Genomic DNA, 18493 nt, shown 5'->3' with positions numbered 1-18493 from the left:
CCAAATGATGGAATTCTAATTATTTATGTGAGGATATTTTTGTATATTTCACCTAAGTCAACATTTACTGAGAAATTTTAGTGCATATAGAACCTTATATGAGATTCCATTCAAAAACACACCCCATCCCTGTCTATTGCTTCTTATTACTGTGTGCTCTTCCATGTTCAGCACGTTATAGACGTTCATCATATCATTATGTCAAAGCCATTCCCTAACCTTCGGTTTCGAAAGCTTCTGCTGCCAAGCAGTTTCATGCCCTACAGCTCTGAGCCTTCTCATGCTTTTAGTCCCAGTGAGTTCCAAGCCCCATCTCCCCCTGGAATCCACCCCATCTCTCACTTTTCCTCCTTTCCTGCTGCTCTTCTTTTCTCTCCTTCCTTCTTCAGTCAGAGGGAACTGAGGCTCCACGTGAATAAGTGTCTCTCCCAAGGAAAATATATTTTTGGCTTTGACTAGGAAATCCTTTTTCAGCATGAATAACACAACTCACCATCATTTTACTTCTGTCAATTTTTAAGCAATAGCTTAAGCAGCAGTAGGTTGTTTGGGAGCAGCCAGGAAAATGAGCTCTGGCCCACGTGCCCCAGACCAAAGGAAATCAGACATTGGGCCCAAAGGCAGTAGCACAAACTCTCCACTTCCGATGTTTTTCCTTTCCATTTGGTTTCCATGGGGCCCTGTGTTGGGGGCAGGGAGGGCTTCCAAAAGTACTGATTTGTATTCTTTAGCAAATAAGGTACTGAATTTCAGGATGGCAAAAAAGAGAGCACCGAGCCATGGGTGAGGGACTACTGCCTGGGATCTTTGGAGGCCCAACATTTTCAGAAACCCGACTCCAAGGCTGATTTTGAGAGGACGTTGTTGGCTGCGGCTTCTACCTAAGTGCTCTTTCATAGGGTGGAAATCCAGAAGAGGTTGCACCTTGAGGACCTGTCAATGTTTTCCATTCAACTTCAAACTCAGGGTCGCAATGTCGTGTTTTAGGGACTGAGATTGAGAAATTCCTCTCCTTTTGGGTTTTGGGTTTTTTTTTTGTTTTTTGCTTTGTTTTGTTTGAAATTTTATACTGCCCTGTGATACTTTAGTTGCTCTCCTTTAGGTTTGAAACAGTCCTGTGATTCAGCAGGCCAGCGGGCTTCTCTGAGTCATCCGTATTTTCCGGGATTCAGCGCTGGGGACCCATGATTGAAATTGACTAAAAGGAAACAACTAAGAGCTGGAGAGGAGTGTGGCCGGTCAGACCTCCTGAGAGCCTAGCTTCGAGGAGCATCTGGGTCTGACAGACTAAACAAAGTGGGGAAGAACACACAGCTCATCTCTCTTGCCATCACGCCTCCCCTTTCAAGCTCAGATCTCCCCAAGTCTGGCACCAGCCTGAGATGCCATCTTGTGCCCCATCTTTGCAGGACCTGTTAGCTACTTGTCAACAAATCATGGAGTGTTTCTTTGCTAGCCTTAAAATAGTGATGCCTTCGAGAGTATTTGCATTTTTACAAAAGCTTCTTGGAGTTGAATGCATCTTTAATGGTGGGCTGTGAAGCATGGGGACGTGGAGTGGGGAGAAGATGGTGTTGAATTTCTAAAATCACACCCCAGGGGAGCAACCTGTTGGAGGGAGGAAGAGTGATGGACGCGTGCCTCAGTTCCCCCATAGCGTCACGGCATGCCATACCAAAAGGAAATCATTAAGCATCTAAAACATTCACTCATTCATTCATTCAAAAGACATTTTGGGGGGTTGGATTTTTGTTTTGGGGGGGCAGGGTTTACTAAGGAAGATTCGCCCTGAGCTAACATCTGTTGCCAGTCTTCTTCTATTTTGTATGTGGGTTGCTGCCACAGCATGGCTGACGAGCAGTGTAGGTCCCAGCCTGGGATCCAAACCTGCGAACCCTGGGCCACTGAAGCAGAGTAGACCAAGGTTAACCAGTACACCACGGGGCCTGCCCCTCAAAAGACTTTGACCGAGTTCCTCCTTCACGCCAGGTACTATCCAGGTGCTAGAAGTATTGCAGGAAATAAGTCCCTGCCTTCACAGAGCTTACAAATTCTAGAAATAAAAATAGAACATATTAACAGGTGCAGTGCAGTCTCGTGGGTGAATCTGTCTGAGGCCCACTGCCTGCCCCTCCGTCAGGCAAACTCTCCCTGGGAAAACTGATCTTGGAGCAAAACTGATGTCCTTGAAAACCTGGGCAATTGTTACCTCTTTAACTGAGCCTCAGTTTCCTCCACCATAAAGTGAAATTACGACCCGGGATCATGGAGAAGTTTAACTGAATAGTCTGCAAGAAAGCACGTGGTACAGTGCTTAGCGGAGAATCTGTAAGGAATTCATTTTTTTAGTCACCCAAAGGTCATTCCTATTGGCTGGCAGAACCGCTCATATCAATCAAGTTGCCCTCTTTAATCCACACTCCCCCTCTGCCCCCTCCGCCTGGGATCTTCTTCCACTTCTTCTCCACCTCCCAAATGCTGCTTCAGCCTTCAGAATCCTCCCCACACTCCCTGGCAAAGCCGACCCCCCACCTCCATGTTGCCCAGCCCTGGACAGGTGCCTCCCTGACAGCGAGCAGCCACTGTCGTTGTTATTGTTGGTTCCCTTTTCTTTCTCCCTTACTAGACGTTGAATTCTTTAAGGGCAAGGATCAATGCTTTAATCCTCTTTTTCAAGCTTAGATCTCTGTCGCATGCCTAGCACAATGCCTAAGATACTTGTGGAGAGAATAAATAAATAGATGATTATCTCCATCTGCAAGGTGAGATTTTGGTCTCTCTCATGCTCCACTGTCCTTGCTCTTTCTAATGCGTACAATGTGTGCTTAGGGCAAGAGCTTGCCGTAGGAGAAAGCTGCTTTCTAAATCCTGAGAGGGAAGAGGAAGTGATGACATGGCTTCAGTAAATGAAAGACGTTCATTAACTTTGTAGGTGACCCCACATTGGAATGAGAACTGGTATATTAGTACAGTTTAAAAGGAGCTGCATATGGGCTCTGGAGAAGCAGAATGAAGGTGGTCAAGAGCAGGACTGAGAGGGAGCCTGGGGTCACACTCCACAGCTGCCTATGGAGTCCTTTCCGTGTGCCCTTCTTTGCAGACTCTCGACCTCACCTCCATGCAGCCGCCATGACATCTCAGTAGGCTTCCAGGCCTTGCTTTGCCTCTTTGCCTTCAGACTATGGACATCATCAGCCACCTCCCCTTGGCCTCCCTGAGCAGACACTCAGGATGCTAGCTGCCAGGATTGTAGCCATCACACTAATGTCCATTCACCTGAGTCACCACCATCCAAGAACTCCAATTCCAGGATATTCTCTCCATGATAGCAGGAGGAAAATTGATACCATGTTCTGGGCGATAAGCCCATGGCACTGCAGGACCCCAAGTGCCTTTTAAATCACCAAGAGTATTCAATACTCCCAGTGTATTCACACTCCCTAGAATGTGTACTTTACTAAATTTTAAGGCTTTGATTGGTGATTCAAGTATATGATATGGCCCTGGTCCCAAATTTCTTAGCAAGACCTTCAAGATTCTTTGCAAAATGGTTCCAAACTCCCTTCCTGGGCTTATCTCCTCTGTCTCCTCAGGTCCTTCCTGCTGCCATTGCCCAGGCCCCTTCACACTTCAGGGAATACCCGTGGTGGGGGGTTTCTGCTGATTCTAAGTTCTTCCAGGACAGACTGCTGTACCAGTGCCATGGGCACTGAAAAACCTCAGCCTGACCTTTCCACCCAGCTGTCAGTTCAGACTGTTGGCTCTAAAAGAAAGCAGAGCCTGGGAGAGAAAAGGGCACGAACCTTCTCTTTCACTGTAGCTTTTTGAGCAACCCTCCACCCTGTTTCCCTCATCCCTGCTGCAACTGGTTGGTGGAAGCCTTCTCATGGCCTCCTCTGTGGGAGGCAGGCTCCAATGTGGTCTGTGTGGAGCTCCTCTCTTCCCCAACTCTATTCCAGAGAGACTCGACCCCTCTACCCTCTATTGTTATTTTATCATGCAGTAAAAAAGCATGCATTGTTAGAACTGGGCACAAACTTTGGCGGGAAGAGGTATGGAATGAGTCCCTTGGCTCCTGGTGGGCTCTGCTAGATGAAAAGTGCCCCCTGGCTAAAGTCTCTCATGCATCAGCACTCATCTTTCCGAGTCTCGCACAAACCCGTTCCCAGGCCCACCCAGTTCTGGAGTGTGCGGGGCAGATGTGGAAACAGAACTGAGCCGGGCCCATTTGCTTCTGATTGGAAAAGGGTGGGGTGTCTCTGTGTGCCTCACCATTCAGACATTCTTCATGGTGCTATTTTTATCAACAGTAATCATTAAATTGGTGTCAGATGGGCTGGTCCAGTTCCTCACCCTGAGGCTGGGTGATGGGACTCAGCGGGTTTTTTCCAAGCAAGAGGAGATGTGGTCTGTGGCCCATATGGATGCATCTCTGGAACCCTGGGCCTCACAGTAAACTCCTCCAGTTCTGGACTGTGTTCCTACGTCAATTAGAGCAAGGCTCACCATCACCCTGGTTCATTCTTGACCTGGTCCATCTAGTAGAAGGGTGTTGAGCAACTTCTAAATGCCAGGCATTGAATGTGACACTAGGGATTCACAAAAAATTTATCTCTACCTCCTAGAAACTTGCATTTTACTGGAAGGGATTGTTGTGTGAAGTGCCAGTGTCTGCTGGGCTGTGCATGTCACAGAGGCATTGATAGGTACACAGGGGAGGGAGGGTTCGTTCTGTCTGGGCCTTGAGGATAGCTTCACGGAGGTGGTAACCCTCATCCAGGGCTTCAAAGATAAGTGGAGTTAACTGGATGAAAACATAGGACAAGGAACTAAGGGCAGGGGCATAAAAAATGACTCCACAGATTCAGTCAAAATCCACTGTGATGGGGCTCTCGCCCGGGGAGTCCCAGGCACACAGCTGCGTTGACCCCCACCCTGGGAGGCTGCAAAGAGGAGAGCCTTGACACAGGAATGCCACCTGCTTACTCCGAGGACCCTGGCCCTTCTGACTCTGGGTTTCAGAACTTGGCGCCTGAGCGGAGCCCAGCAGTGAGGGTTGGGCTGTGGCGCCGACGGTGATAGAGGAAGCTGAAGTCAGACAGCAACTAGGGACTTTCACCATGGTCTGCTCACGGGTCTTGAGATTGAGAACCTAACTCCTGCGTAGAACTGAAGCCCCTCACAAGCCACAGGAAACGAGGAGGAGTCGTTCTATGGAGACTAACAGCAGACTTTTCCAGATACTAAATCTTTCAGTCTGGATTATACTTCTCTTAACTAAATGTCTGGAAATTCAGGGTGAAATTTAACAGAAAATCAAAACGGGGCATAACAGGGAAGCGGGGGGAAATGTGGCACCGAATGATGGCAGAAAGCGCCCTTGCAGATGTTCTCGGCAGTCCAGGGCTCGGTGCTCTGGTTTTCATTTCCTCTGACGAGACGTTCCAAACTCCACCCCCAGCTAGTCACGTGGATGTGCAGGCACAGTCCTGCAGGGGGCAGCGCTGGAAGGGCCTGGGGCCACCTGTCTGGTCAGGAGCCTCTCTGCTGTGGGCCTCTTGGAGCCAGGGCTGCTTTGTGGTCTGACTAAAGTGACAATGAAATTAATGAGATCCCGATGCCGTGACTGAGGCCCGTTCCATGTGTCTCCAAACAGGGATGAGAGAGGAAATGTCATTAGGACGCCAGGAGGCTTTTGAAATCTTCAAGAGGGACCATGCTGACATCGTTACCATCGAAGACAACAAACAGACTCTGAAACAGAGGTAAGACTGACTCGGAGAGCAGCTGGTCCTCCAAGGCTTAGCCGGGCCAGCCGGGAGAAAACTTGCTACTCCATCCTCCCTAATCTGCCCAATGTAACTTCTAAAAGAAAGACTTAACATTTATTCAGTCTTACTTTGAATTACGTCCAGCCTCTTTCATACATGTGAGCCTTATCATCCCAGTACTGTTGGGTAAGGAGCATCAGGACAGGGTCTGTTACTGACAGCACTAACTAAGTGTACAATTCTCATGTCTCTGTATGTTCCCATCAGCCTGTGACCCTATCGATAACTCACTGCTCCAAAGGCAGGAAAAGAATTTATGGACTAGATTATACCTTTAGAACACTCCAGGCCCTCCAGCTGTTCTGGAGAGTGGTCCTGCATTTCTTAGTCAAAGGAAGTATACATACACACTTCTTGTGACCCAGAAGCCTCCAGTGTGTTCTCCAGGCCAGAAGCAGAGCCAGCAGGATCGTCTGCTGACATGTTGTCAAGCAAGGCTGCGTTCTGGACCCTTTAGAAAAAACTCAGAGGTGTATAATTTGTTTCAGCTCATCCGTGAATTAGACGCATGTCCTCAAAATGTAGCGAACAGAAAGGCTGCCAGATGTATGGGTCTAAAGTGCAGGAGAGAGAGTTCTAGACTGTGAACTCTCATATGTCACATGTGACTCTGGATCTTAGCACACAGTAACTTTTCAAAAACTATCTGTTGAATTAAAATGAGATCCAGGATTGAGAGTCATGTGCTTATAAACGACAGTTCAAGGAAGCCAAAGAAGTGGACAGGCTCTCTCAGGAAAACCTGTAGGAGTGCAGGGCGTAGAGGGTAGGACCCCAGGGGAAGCTTTAAAGGAAAGGGAGGGGATGGGAGGCCATGACGGAGCCTGAGAAGAAGCTGAGAGAGAGGAGGGAGAACAGGAGAGTGTGATGTCCTGAAGCCAGGAGGGCAACCGGCTCCAAGAAGAAGCTGCTGTCCGTGGGGTCAGATGCTAAGGAAATAAACAGGGGGAGCTGGAGAGCACACGTGGAGGTGGCAACGAGAAGACCATGGGTTGGCGTGCTGCGCGTGAAGGGGCCAGTGATAAAGAACTGAGCAGACAGAGCCAACAGTGTGTTCAAAAAGTTTGTGATAAATGGAAAACATTTAAGAAAAAAAGGCGGGTAGCTTAGGGAGAAGGGAAGTTCGTTTCAGTGTGGGGGAGAATTGGCCAAGACTGCAGGCCACAGAAGCAAGCCAGCGGCAAGACAGAGACGGAGAGACAAGGGAAAACAGTGGCCCAGCAAGGCTTCAGGGAAGCAAAGGCTTGGGGGAAGTGAGCCTGCAAGGAGGCCTGGAAAGAAAAACAAAGCAAGACCTGCTGACGCGGGTACATTTAGCAGGAGGGAGAAAATCCGAGATGACCTATTTTCTCTGTGAAAGTTGAGGTGGATGAAGAGACTTGAGGATGGTGATGAAGGTTGAATACAACTGCCCCAGGGAGTGGGGAAGAGGGTAGAGCTGGAGGAACGAAAGGCAAGCAGCAGTGAGGGCCCCGCCTAGATTATTAGCCAATGGCTTTGACGCTTGAGTGCGGGCTCTTAGATCACTTTAGGCATGCAGTGAAGGTGACAGAAGTGTAGCGGGAGCAGCTGTGGTGGGGCCCAGTCCAGCCTCTCTGAGTCCAAAGAAGTATATGTGCCTTTGTGACCCAGCAATTCCACTTCCGGTATATCTCCCAAGAAGTTCTCACATAGGTTCGGAAGGGGCACATATGTGGATGTCCACGGCAGCCCTGTTTGCGGCCAAGGAGAGTTGGCAACCCCCTGGGCATCCATCCCTGGGGCAGTGGAGAGGCGAAATATCGGGGAAGCCGTCCGTGGAGACGGTGCAGCAGGTGGGAGCGATGGATTAATGTACACACACCAACAAGGACAGATCTTCATAGCATAGCACTGAAGAACATACACACAACGTATGTAAATTATCAATATATGCACGCAAAGCAAACAAAGACAGCCAAACAAAAAGATATACTTCGGCATGCTTTAACCATAAGAATGGTTGTCTCCGTGGGGGAGCAGAATAGGAGCAGGGCATGGGGATAAAAAGAAGTGAATGAATAAAACAAGGCAGCGGGGGAGAAAATACAGTGACTCTAGTGACAGCTGAGGACTCTCTCCCTGGAAAAATGAACATGTGTACATCCACACGAATTTTAGCATAGGAATCCAGGGGTTTCGCAAACCTTCTCCTGCTCCTTCTCCTTCTCCTGCGTTGTTTTTAGTATAGGCCATGCGTTTTTAGTATAGTCAGTTAGACGTGTCATAAAAGGCTACCTTGTCTGTCTGAAGATAGGCGTGTCAAGCTGGATGACAGCTGCCCCATCCAATAGCAGATTCCCAAGAGCCCTCAGCTGTGTCTATACCCGAGGCTTCATAGCTTACACGAGCGCCACATAACCCTGGCTCCGTGTTCAAAAGACCCATGGAGCTTGTAAAAGCTACCAAGGCCTGGAGCTGTCTCCCCAGATATTCTCATTTGACCAGGTAGAGCCTGAGCGTTCACTTTTGCAGATTCCATCGAGCAACCAGGTTTGAAAACCACTGGCTAGACAGTGTTCAGAGATCCAGAGCCTCTGAGGTAGGATCCCCAAAACTCTACAGGGTAAACCAATTACCAAGTGATTCTTTAGCACACTCGAGTTTACGAACCACTGGCTTAGGAAGAACACAGTGCCTCATCTTGCTTATTCTAGAACTGGCATGGTTCCTGGTTCTGGTTTGAACCCTTGAGTTTGGGTCTGTTTCCAGCGAGGGGCGTGGGTTGGGAGGAGGCAGGGATGAGGATGTTGTGGTGAAGCCCTCCAGTACGGAGCTCACTTAACTCCAGTACCAGAGAGTTCTGACAACCCAGGTGACAAATGCGCTTTTGGGTTTAAACCCATCTAAATCACGCAAGATGGGCTGGTAATACTGGCAGCCCCGTCTTCCTTGTGGCCATAGAGCAAGAGGATTAATGAAACTCGCACAAAACTTTCCTCTGAAAAGAGGTTTTCCCAGCACTAAATCAGTCTTTTTAAATCAAGTGAAAAGTCGAGAGACCAGCCCATGTTTTTTAAAAAGTCTGCATCTGTTTAATGTTACTGTAATTACAATCATTAAAGGAATATATGGTCCTGGGGAGTGTAACCCAGGACCTACCCCTTTTGCATTCATGAAGAGTCTTCAGTTATCAGATAGTAAATGCACATAACTGCTGAAGGCAGAGAACATAGAGGAAATGTTTTTATATGAAAACAAATGACTGCACACCAGTGCTCCTACAGCAGACATCAAAATAAGGCCCCAGAGATGCTTATAGGGGTGTCTTCTGTCCCGCCCTTACTTTAGGAACTGGTCTGCAGTATCCCTGATCCCCACCACCTTGGCTCCCACTGCCTCTCGTGACCAAGAGCACCAAGTGGACCATCTGTGAGGGGACTGACCAGCCCGAGGAATACAGTGATGCACCAAGGGGTTTACTCAGGACAGCGTTACATTACTATTTCCTAGCTCTACTTCTAGTTGACTTCCTCTTAGAATCTCGCCTCTCTAATAGCCCTCAGCAACCAGGACCCAGCCTGGCCTGCCATTTCATTCCCTGCTTCTTACATCAAGTAACTCTATCATCTGATGGTTCCAGTATTGTGACATCATGTTGGCAAAGTCCACGAAAGAGGGGCTTGGGACTGATTGTCCCTATACATGAGCCTTGGATCAGCGCAGCCTCTCCACCTCATGGCAAGTAGGTTCTAAGCCCAAATGTAGGGACTACTGGTGGCCCAGGATCCCTTCTGACTCTCCCAGCTCCACAAGAGCATGAGAGTTGATTTAGAGTTTCCGGAAGGGACAGTGGTTGGCCCATACCTCTGTCCCTGTTACTTAACAGGAGAGTTTTCTTCCCCTTCTTACCTGTATCCTTTGCCACCCTCACAGGGGATTTCCAGTGTCTCTCAGCTCTGGCCCCCAGTCTGGGGGAAGTTGTGCTGCCTGCATATGACCACAGAAGCAAGACGTTGGCACAATAATAGGATGTTTGCCCTTCATTCAACTAGAGTGTATGAGCCAGTTCCTAAATCGGATTTTTCAGTAGAGGACAATTGTGATTCAAAATCACTACACTTTCCTGGCATGACTCGTCCTCATAGCATATAGTAATACCAAGAGAGGCTGGAAACCCTTTGCTTGGCAAATACCAGTGCCCAGGCACCGCATCGCGATCTTTCTTTTGTGGCAGGTCTGTCCTACAGACTGAATCCCTCAGTCATAGAGTCCCATTAAATAACAAAAGAAGAAATAAACAGGGAGATTAACTGCAATTGGAAATGAAGGCGTTGATAATGTGAACTAAACCAAGAAAAGCGCCTCTTCACCCTCAGACATAGAAGAGAACAGCAATCTAAAACCAACAGCAAAACTGGACGGAGGTGGAGAGAAATCTCGTGGCACCACCTGGAAATAACGTCCATGACAAACAGGAGTTCCCTGGTTCCAATTAGACTTCAATTTTAACCTTTATTATTTTTCCATTTGCTTTTTGTGTTTACACCTTGTCTCCTGAACCAGAATTATAAACTCTGAGAGCAGAGATTAGATTAGAATCTTTTCAGCCTCCCCACGGTTTTCAAAACAGTGCTGGCCACAAAAATCGTACTCAAAAACACTTTTTTGCTTGAGAATGACAATTTGAAATTGACTGTGAGAAATCTTAGTCAAGAAAACTGCTTGAGAATGCTTGTAGCTTCCTAGAAGTAGGAGAATGCAGCAGCAGGCTTCTTGGGCATCGAGGAAAGAACTGCTCAACAGGAGACAAGAGAAGGCAGCCATCTTGATGGGGAAGTGAGATGAAATAGAAAAGGAATATTGGTATTAAAAAAAAGTGTAAGGGAAATGAAAGATAGGTCTTCATCGCAATATAACAGAGGCAGCCAAGGTACCATGTCAGGGACAGGTCTGCAGAGAAGGAAATGGCATAGATACAGACCTAGTCTTCTCTCTTCCTCTCTGAAGGGGAAGATATTGGATATTCACTCTATGAATAAACAATATATTAAGTTAATCACCCTAGACAAGAAGGCTAGGAAAGATGTCATAGGAGCCCCTTGCCCTCCAGTGACATTTTTACCCCACAGGCCTGAAGAAACCATCCCAGCTGACATGACAGGAAATATGACTGCAAAGGCTCTTGGAGACTGAGTGGCTTATGAACACTAGCTCCTCTCCATGGCGTAGGTTAAAGCAGCCACTGCCCATGGTCCCCAGTAAATTGGCTGTGGTTCTCATTGTCCTGGGCCAGAGCCAGGTCTGGGGCTTCCTCAGCTGCTTCCCCAGTAATGACTTATATTTCTGCCTGACACACACCAAGGGCAGGATGAGATTCTCCCAGGAGCTGGTCTTAGAAGTTACATGAGATTCTGTCGCAATTCCCCCGTCCTTTTCACTCCCACTGAAGATGAGAAACTTTGCAACTGTCATGGGTGTCCTTAACCATTGACTTGTAAGGAGCCCTTCTGACCCTTTGGTTTGCTGAGAGAATGATATTCATCCATTATTGTCTGTCGTTACTGCTTCCAACATGCAATCGCACCTCACAGTTCATCATGCCCCCACGGGGTTCCTACACTGCCAAGGGGTGGTCCAGATTCACAATCACAAAGCACATTTGCATGCATGTGCTTTCCACACCAACCCAGCCCTGAGACACGTCTCATCCTAATCTTAGAAATGAGCAATCTGAGATCCGGCTGCTAAGAGGTGGAGTGGATGTTAGAATCTAGGTCTGTGACTCCCAGGCCAGTGCTCTCCGCGTTGCACACATGCCTTGTACACACGCTCATGCATGTGCTGCTTCTTCTATTGTACAGGTGTGTGTGGAATGCTCACTAAGTACAAGCCCCTGTTCCAAGCTCCCGGAATAGGAGAGTGAATTAAACAGATGTGGTCACCATCCTGGTGGCACTCACAGTATCAAAGGGAAACAAGTAAACAGGCAATCCCAATACAGAGTGATGACACAAGTTCAAGGTGCTGGAGAGCACATGGGGTGACACCCATTGGTCCTGGGAAGCTGTCCAGAGAAAGAGACATCTCAGCTGAAACTGAGGTAGAAATTAGCCAGATGAAGAAAGAGGTTCCAAGCGAAGGGAACAGCCCCAAAGAGAGAGAGTGTGACTGTTTGATGGAACTGAAAGCGATTCAGGCCAGCCTGGAAAGGCAGGTGGACGTGAGAGAAAAATCTAGAGAAGTCAGCAGGAGCCACAGAGCATCAAGAGTCTAGTTAGCAAAGTGATGGAATTTGGACTTTGTCCTGAGGTCACTGGGGAGCCCTTGAAGAGTTTTAAGCAGGAGAATTACAAGGTCAGGTTTGCATTTAAGAAGGCTCTCTCAGGCTAAGATGTGGGAAATTGCCCAGAGGCAGGTAGCATGAATGGAAGGAGCCCAGCAAGCAGTTGTTGAAGTCATCTGGGAGAGAGCTGACAGCTTGTTCTCTGAGGCAGAGAGGGAATCAAGCTGAGTAGAGTGTTAGGAGGATGTAGAATGGAGGACACCGCAGGGCTGAGTGAAGGGGCTGAGGGAGCGAGGGGCAAAGGGCGGTGTGCAGGTTACTGGCAGGAGCACACGAGTGAGTACTCTGCCCTGCAACGAGCGGAGAAGAGAAGGGAGGAAGGGGAAGTCCTCAGGGAAGGTGATCACTTCTGCCTTGGATGCAATGAATTTTAGCTATCTGCATAGCATCAAATCGGCACTTGGGCCAGGAAATAGGCCACCGGGTCAGGAAATCAAGCAGGGCTGAGATGGAGATTTGGGAGATGTCCTAGAGACGTGCCTATAACAGAATGCCTGGAGAGAAGAGGTGACATGAGAGAGGGCCTAGGACAAAACCCTGACGATCACCAGTTTAAGGAACAGCCTACAACAGAAGAGTCTGCAAAGGAGATAGAAGGAGCAGCCAGGGAGACAGGAAAAACAGGAGAGATGGTGATGTGACGCTGAAGCCAACGAGAGAGAACGTTTCCCTCTGGGGACAGCGTCAGGCACAGTGTGGGGCACGCAATGGGTGCAGGTGGATCTGTGAAGGCTGGATGTCACAGGAAGCCAGGCTCGTGAAAGGACAGCCAGACCAGTACATTCCTCCTGCCTTCCAAACCAAGGCGTTACCCCAGGATAGAGACTTTTCTGTGTGGGTGAACACACACTTCCCCGCACTGGAACTGCCCCCAGCAACGCTCCGCTCTCCAAAATGAGCCACGCGGCCAGCGACCCCCTGATAGGAATGCTTTGGCACCAGTAGAGAGAAACCCTCCGGGGCTCACAGGTGGTCCCAGTTGAGTCACAGAGCCTTCTCCCTGCCAGGGGAGCAGCCTCCCCCACATAGGCCGCACCTCCTCAACGCTGAGCCGCCGCTTAGGATGTTGTCCAGGGGTTCCAGGTGCCCTGGGATGGGGACTTGTCAGCACAGGTTCATCCCCTTGGACACAGGTTGGCTTCCTGAGCCATGTCATTAATGGGAATGTGCCTCCTTTAGAAGGTCAGGAGGCAGGAGGCTCCGGCGGGGCAAAGTCCTAAGGAGCAGAACTTAGCCTGGGGCAGGAAGGGGGGGAAAGTGGGACTCAGGAACACTGGGGCTGAGGAGGTGTGGAGATGCAGGGTGGGCCAGGAAAAACGGGGCAGAACGGGGGCCCCGTCAGAAAGGGGTCACCTTCTTTCTCCTTCATCCCTCTGGAAGCCTCCTCTTTCTCCTTCTCACCCTTCTCACCCTTCTCCCCTCCCCTGAACTTCCCCCCTCTTCTCCCTCGGGGCAGGGCTTCCTTAGGCAAGAGTTTGTCTTGACAACCAAGGATCAGGGAGGAACACATGTGGGTGGGGTGGCCTGGAGTGGTGACAACTGCGGAGTGAAGGGAAAATGGTCTCATAAAGACAGGACAGCCCTCAGCCCACACCTCTTCAGTGGGAAAGCCCTTTTTAGCTTGGCCCTGGGCTGCAGAGGAGAGACTGGAACAGCTCGTGGCTTCCCCCAGAGTGTCTGCCAGCCCTGGTGCGGGCGGCTCTCTGGAGGGGTTGACCACAGCACTAAGCAGTTCCCTCTGTCTTGCCTGCCTGGACACATCGGGGCACCGCCAAGCCCGGGGGCCTCCCAGGCTGGGGGCACCTTCCCTGAGCAGTGCTGCTGTGGAAATTGTCTGTTCTTCCTGCAATATCTTCCCTTTTCCATCTCTACACTGGTTTCCTCTGGCATTGACATGAATTTCAGCAGCTTTGCAGCTTTGCTCTTGTATTTCCCTTTCTCCCCGGAATCTAAATCTTCTGGAACTCTATAGAACAGGTAAGAAGAGGAATCATTCATTGAGCACTGAAGGGCTCTCCAATCCTGTGAAATCCTAGGACCTGGGGATGGGCTCAGTGGCGATCAAACAGTTACAGTCCCCCCACTTGGCAGAACTCTGAGTATGAAGATAGAGTCCTCAACTTCTGGGTGGCCTGGACCAAACCTCAGATTATAGCTGCCCGGCAGACAAAGGCCAGTGTGAGCCCACAGGGCCCAGCGCGTGACCTCAGGTCATGTGAACGCTTGCTGAACTGAATTCAGTCTGAATGGCATCAAATGGAACTGCTCTTCTCCCGGGAGGTGACAGGCCCTAGCTTAAGAGGGGGCATGCATAATCTACGATAAGCCTGAACACCCTTAATAAGGGAGCCAGGAGTGGAGTCCCCAGAAACCCAACACTGAGAGAAAATTCAGTCCCCTTCCCTGGAAACTTCCTGTCTGCAGTCACAGGCCAAACAGACGGATTCGGAAAATAGCAGTGACATAATTCACACTTCTTTTCCATCAAGCACCGAGCAGTCGTGGCAATCTGGCCTTTGCTTGTGTTGTTCCCCTGCCTGGAATGCTCTCCTCTCACCACTTCCTCTGACAAAATCCTAAGCAACTAAAGCATTTATGGATGAAATAATATGATATCTGGAATTTAATGGGACCCAGAAAGATTTGGGGGGTGGGGAGAGGATGGGGAGAAAGGAAATAGTTAAAATCAAATTGGCCAAGTGTTGACAATTATAGTGAAATACGGTGGTGGGTATGTAAGGATTTGTTCTATTACTCTATTTTGTGTATATTTGGAAATTTCCAAAATAAAGATTTCTAAAAACTCTTATGCATCCATAAAACCCAGGTCAATGCTACCTTGTACATGACACCTCCTTGACTACTCCCCACTCATGGATAGGCCCCTCTCCAGTCAAACTAATGGCATGACCACGGGAGCACAATGAGTTACTATAGCCATGTATTATATACTTGTTTCAGAGGTCTTTTTAGTTGCCTCTTAAATTTCATGGCAGAAAGGTTAAGAAGGGAAAGCAACTAACATTTCTTACAAGCCCACTGTGTGTGGAACTGAACTGCACGTTTCTCCTACGGGCCATATCCTATGTCCATTCCATATCCATGAATCCAACAGAAGGCTGGGCTCCCAGTGGGTGTCTCATAAATATTCGTTGGAAAATATAGAGGAATCATTAGGTAAATATCAGCGCAATCATCTGGTAGACTAGTAGGCAGCCATCAAAGATAATGGCGAAGTTTCTAATGACATAGGGAGGGACTTATGTTATAATGCTAAATCAAAAAAAATCAAAGCAGAGGGCCAGCCTCACAGCCTAGTGGTTAAGTTTGGCACACTCCTTCAGCAGCCTGGGTTCAGTTCCTGGGCGCAGACCTACACCACTCATCAATGGCCATACTGTAGCAGCCCATATACAAAATAGAGGAAGATTGGCACAGATATTAGCTCAGGGTGAATCTTCCTCAGCAAAAAAAAAAAAAAATCAAGGCACAAAATCATGTATATGGTGTGATCTTAACTATAAAAACTGACTAGAAAAAAGACTGGATGAATCACAAAACGTGCTTATTTCTGGATAGAGGATTATCAGGGATTTTTTTTTTCTTGTTTCTGTATTTTCAAAATATGGTGAACATATATAACAGGAGTCAGTAAACTTTATCTGCACAGGGCCAGATAGTAAATATTCTCAGCTTTTCGGGCCATCCCATCTCTGTCACGTACTCAGCTCTGCCAGCGTAGCATGAAAGTAGTCTTAGACAATATCCAAATGAATGAGCGTGCCTGTGTTCCAATACAAGCTCATTTACAGAAACAAGAGATGGGCTGGATGCATCTCATGACCAGCCATAGTTTGCTGACCTCTGATGTATCACTTTATAATCAGAAAAAAAACCAATGTTACATAAGTTATATTAAGAATGTATTCTTTGACGATGAGATCTTGGTACTATGATTCATAGAGCCCAGCACAGGACAGAAGGCTTACAGCCATGCCTTATTCTGGTACCCCTGCAGCATAAAGCACTAGAAATAAAAAATCCTAAGTTGGAGAATCTGAGAACAAAAATTCTTTGCTGGATGGAGGAGTAAAAGTTCCTGATGCCAGTAATTACTACAAACTTTATCTCTATTTTTAAGCCTAATATATTTCATTTATTTAGACTTCCTTGTATGTCTTTCAATAAGGTTTTATAAAACTTTAGAGAGCTTTCAGAAATCTATTATTTTTAAAATATAATTTTGGATGAACAGAAAAAATTAAACTATTTTCTTTTTTTTTCCCCCCCTTCAGATTCTATGAAGCAAAGGCCCTGGGCGAAAGTATAAATGAAGCAAGAAGTAAAATTGGTAAGCAGATGCGACTCTGTGAGCCTCTTTTAGGGACCATTTTCCTGGTGAAATCAGGTCATGATGTGCCTCCAAATAGCCACGAAGCCCAGCTTCAGGGGAGTCCTGCCAAAAGGCGCTGTGAGAGTGCCTTTCCTTGGAAATTTGTCATCTCTCCTGCCATCCATCAGGAAAAGTACTTTCTTTCATCTAAAACTTGAACTTTCATCCTCATGCAGGCCTGAGCCCTAGCATCCCAATGAGAAAGTTTTGTTTTTCCCTGGTGTTTTTCAACAATAGCTCCACGAGTCATAACCGCACGATTACAGTGACATTTCGTACTTTCAAGCTCTGTGAAACATTTTTACACCTCCCAAAGCTTACACGTAGCATTTTTGGCACAGGGGCACATCTTTCAGCACCATGCAATAAGCCAGTGGGAAGATGAGAAGAAAAGCAAGCCATTGTGCCTTCCCGGGGCGCAGGCTGCCAGGCAGGCCTCCCCCACTTAGGTGAGCATCCCTGGGAAGGTAGGTTAAGGCAAGAGGCAAACTCAAGCATGCCTCAGATCTTTGTCAAAGCGAGAGGAAAATGTTTCTTTCCCCCCAAGCTGGAAGACACCCAAGGACCTATCTCCCACGCTGGGGCAGCTTCGCAGAGGGGGCCCTCGTGCCTTCACCTCTTGCTAGGGAAGGCCAAAGTTGCCTACCCATTCACAGCTGACTCCTGTGTCCCTCTTGTCCCTGTCTTCCTCCCCTCATAAGTGAGGACAGGACAGAAGCCACTATGAGTGTCGCTTTTGGTTTTTCCTACCGAATGTGGAAAATCACAATAGCTTCAGGTTCTTAACCTAAGGTCTAAGAACTTGGATGGGAGGAAAAATGCACCTTTACTTTCTCCAGCCCTGATGGCCATCTAGCCCTACGTTCCGTGAGGAACGCAGACAGCAGACCAGAGTAGAGCCAGCAGCATCCGTCACAGGAGGAAATCACAGACGTTTTCATTTCACAGCACAGCATGGCAGATGTCATAAAATATCTTTTATGCTCATCAGTACTTCAAAATTACAGTAGTTATTAGACTCACCACTAGATGTTTTTTAATTCAGTTGTATAAAAGCACATAGATATTTCTATATCACGGAAAGTTTTAAAATTTTGATAACTATTTCAATATAATTGATTTCTCTTAAAATCCTATGTTTTTTACTTTATGCACCTAAAATCATCATTCTGAGAGGGACTGCCAGAAAGATCCCTGGCAGAAAAAAGATGACAAACTCCTTTCTCGGCCTGGATTCCCAAACCCTCTAAAAGTGCATGAAAAAAATTGGGGACTGGGAGTATATGTGTGCATTTTTCTGGAGATACCATCTATAGTTTACCTGATTCTCAAAGGGGTTAGAGACCCAGACCAGGAAGGAAATTGACTCGAGACCGATGTCCCATAGACAGCGCCAGGGATTCAGGCAGGAAAGCAGCTCCTGCTGACGTGCAGCCCATTCCCAGCAGCAGGGCAGTGCTGGCCTACCTGGCCAGGTGGCCTGGAAGGAAGGCAGGGTGGGGGCAAGGAGAAGCAGGCTTCAGTGGATCTGGGCTGACTCGTCAGCATCATCTGATTCAAAGGACCCAGTGGTCTGTTTTCATCCCTGGGAGGATAAGGTGGAAAGACCTTTTATAAACTGCTTCTCCCCAAAAGGTTTTGCTCTTGAAAAATATCTAACTCTCTAAACCAAAATAAAACTGTTCCAACACTAATGAGATAGACCCATGATAGAAGGCACCAATGGCCTTTGCTAATATGCTCAGTTTTTCACTCTGAGTACAATGGGCTGTTGTCATAAATAATTCTAAATTCTCCGTAATTTTGGTTCAATAACATATTTCAGCAGATCCGGTTTGCCACGTTCTTGAGATGAGGCAAGTCAGACTGCCCTGCATGCAGTGTACAGGTTATACCCTGCCCAAGAGCCAGGGGTCGAGGGTATGAGGGGTGTAACTGATCTCTCAGAGAGCATGGCTGTAATTC

The 18493-nt window shown here is 47.9% G+C and overlaps 1 protein-coding gene across 6 annotated transcripts in view; it reads left to right on the top strand.

Annotated features, from left to right (window-relative positions):
• The window catches only part of KIF6 (kinesin family member 6), a 371498-nt gene that overhangs the window by 267934 nt on the left and 85071 nt on the right, over window positions 1-18493 (top strand). For all 6 annotated transcript variants that reach the window (XM_070584535.1, XM_070584539.1, XM_070584537.1 and 3 more), the window contains 2 exons: window positions 5657-5765; window positions 16431-16486. In XM_070584535.1, the coding sequence (XP_070440636.1) occupies window positions 5657-5765; window positions 16431-16486 (165 nt within the window). The remainder of the gene's footprint in view (window positions 1-5656; window positions 5766-16430; window positions 16487-18493) is intronic.

The sequence above is a fragment of the Equus przewalskii genome, chromosome 19 (genome assembly GCF_037783145.1).
Source record: "Equus przewalskii isolate Varuska chromosome 19, EquPr2, whole genome shotgun sequence".
NCBI lineage: Eukaryota > Metazoa > Chordata > Mammalia > Perissodactyla > Equidae > Equus > Equus przewalskii.
The sequence above is the reverse complement of the archived record's forward strand: the minus strand, read 5'-3'. Positions and strand labels throughout refer to the sequence as shown.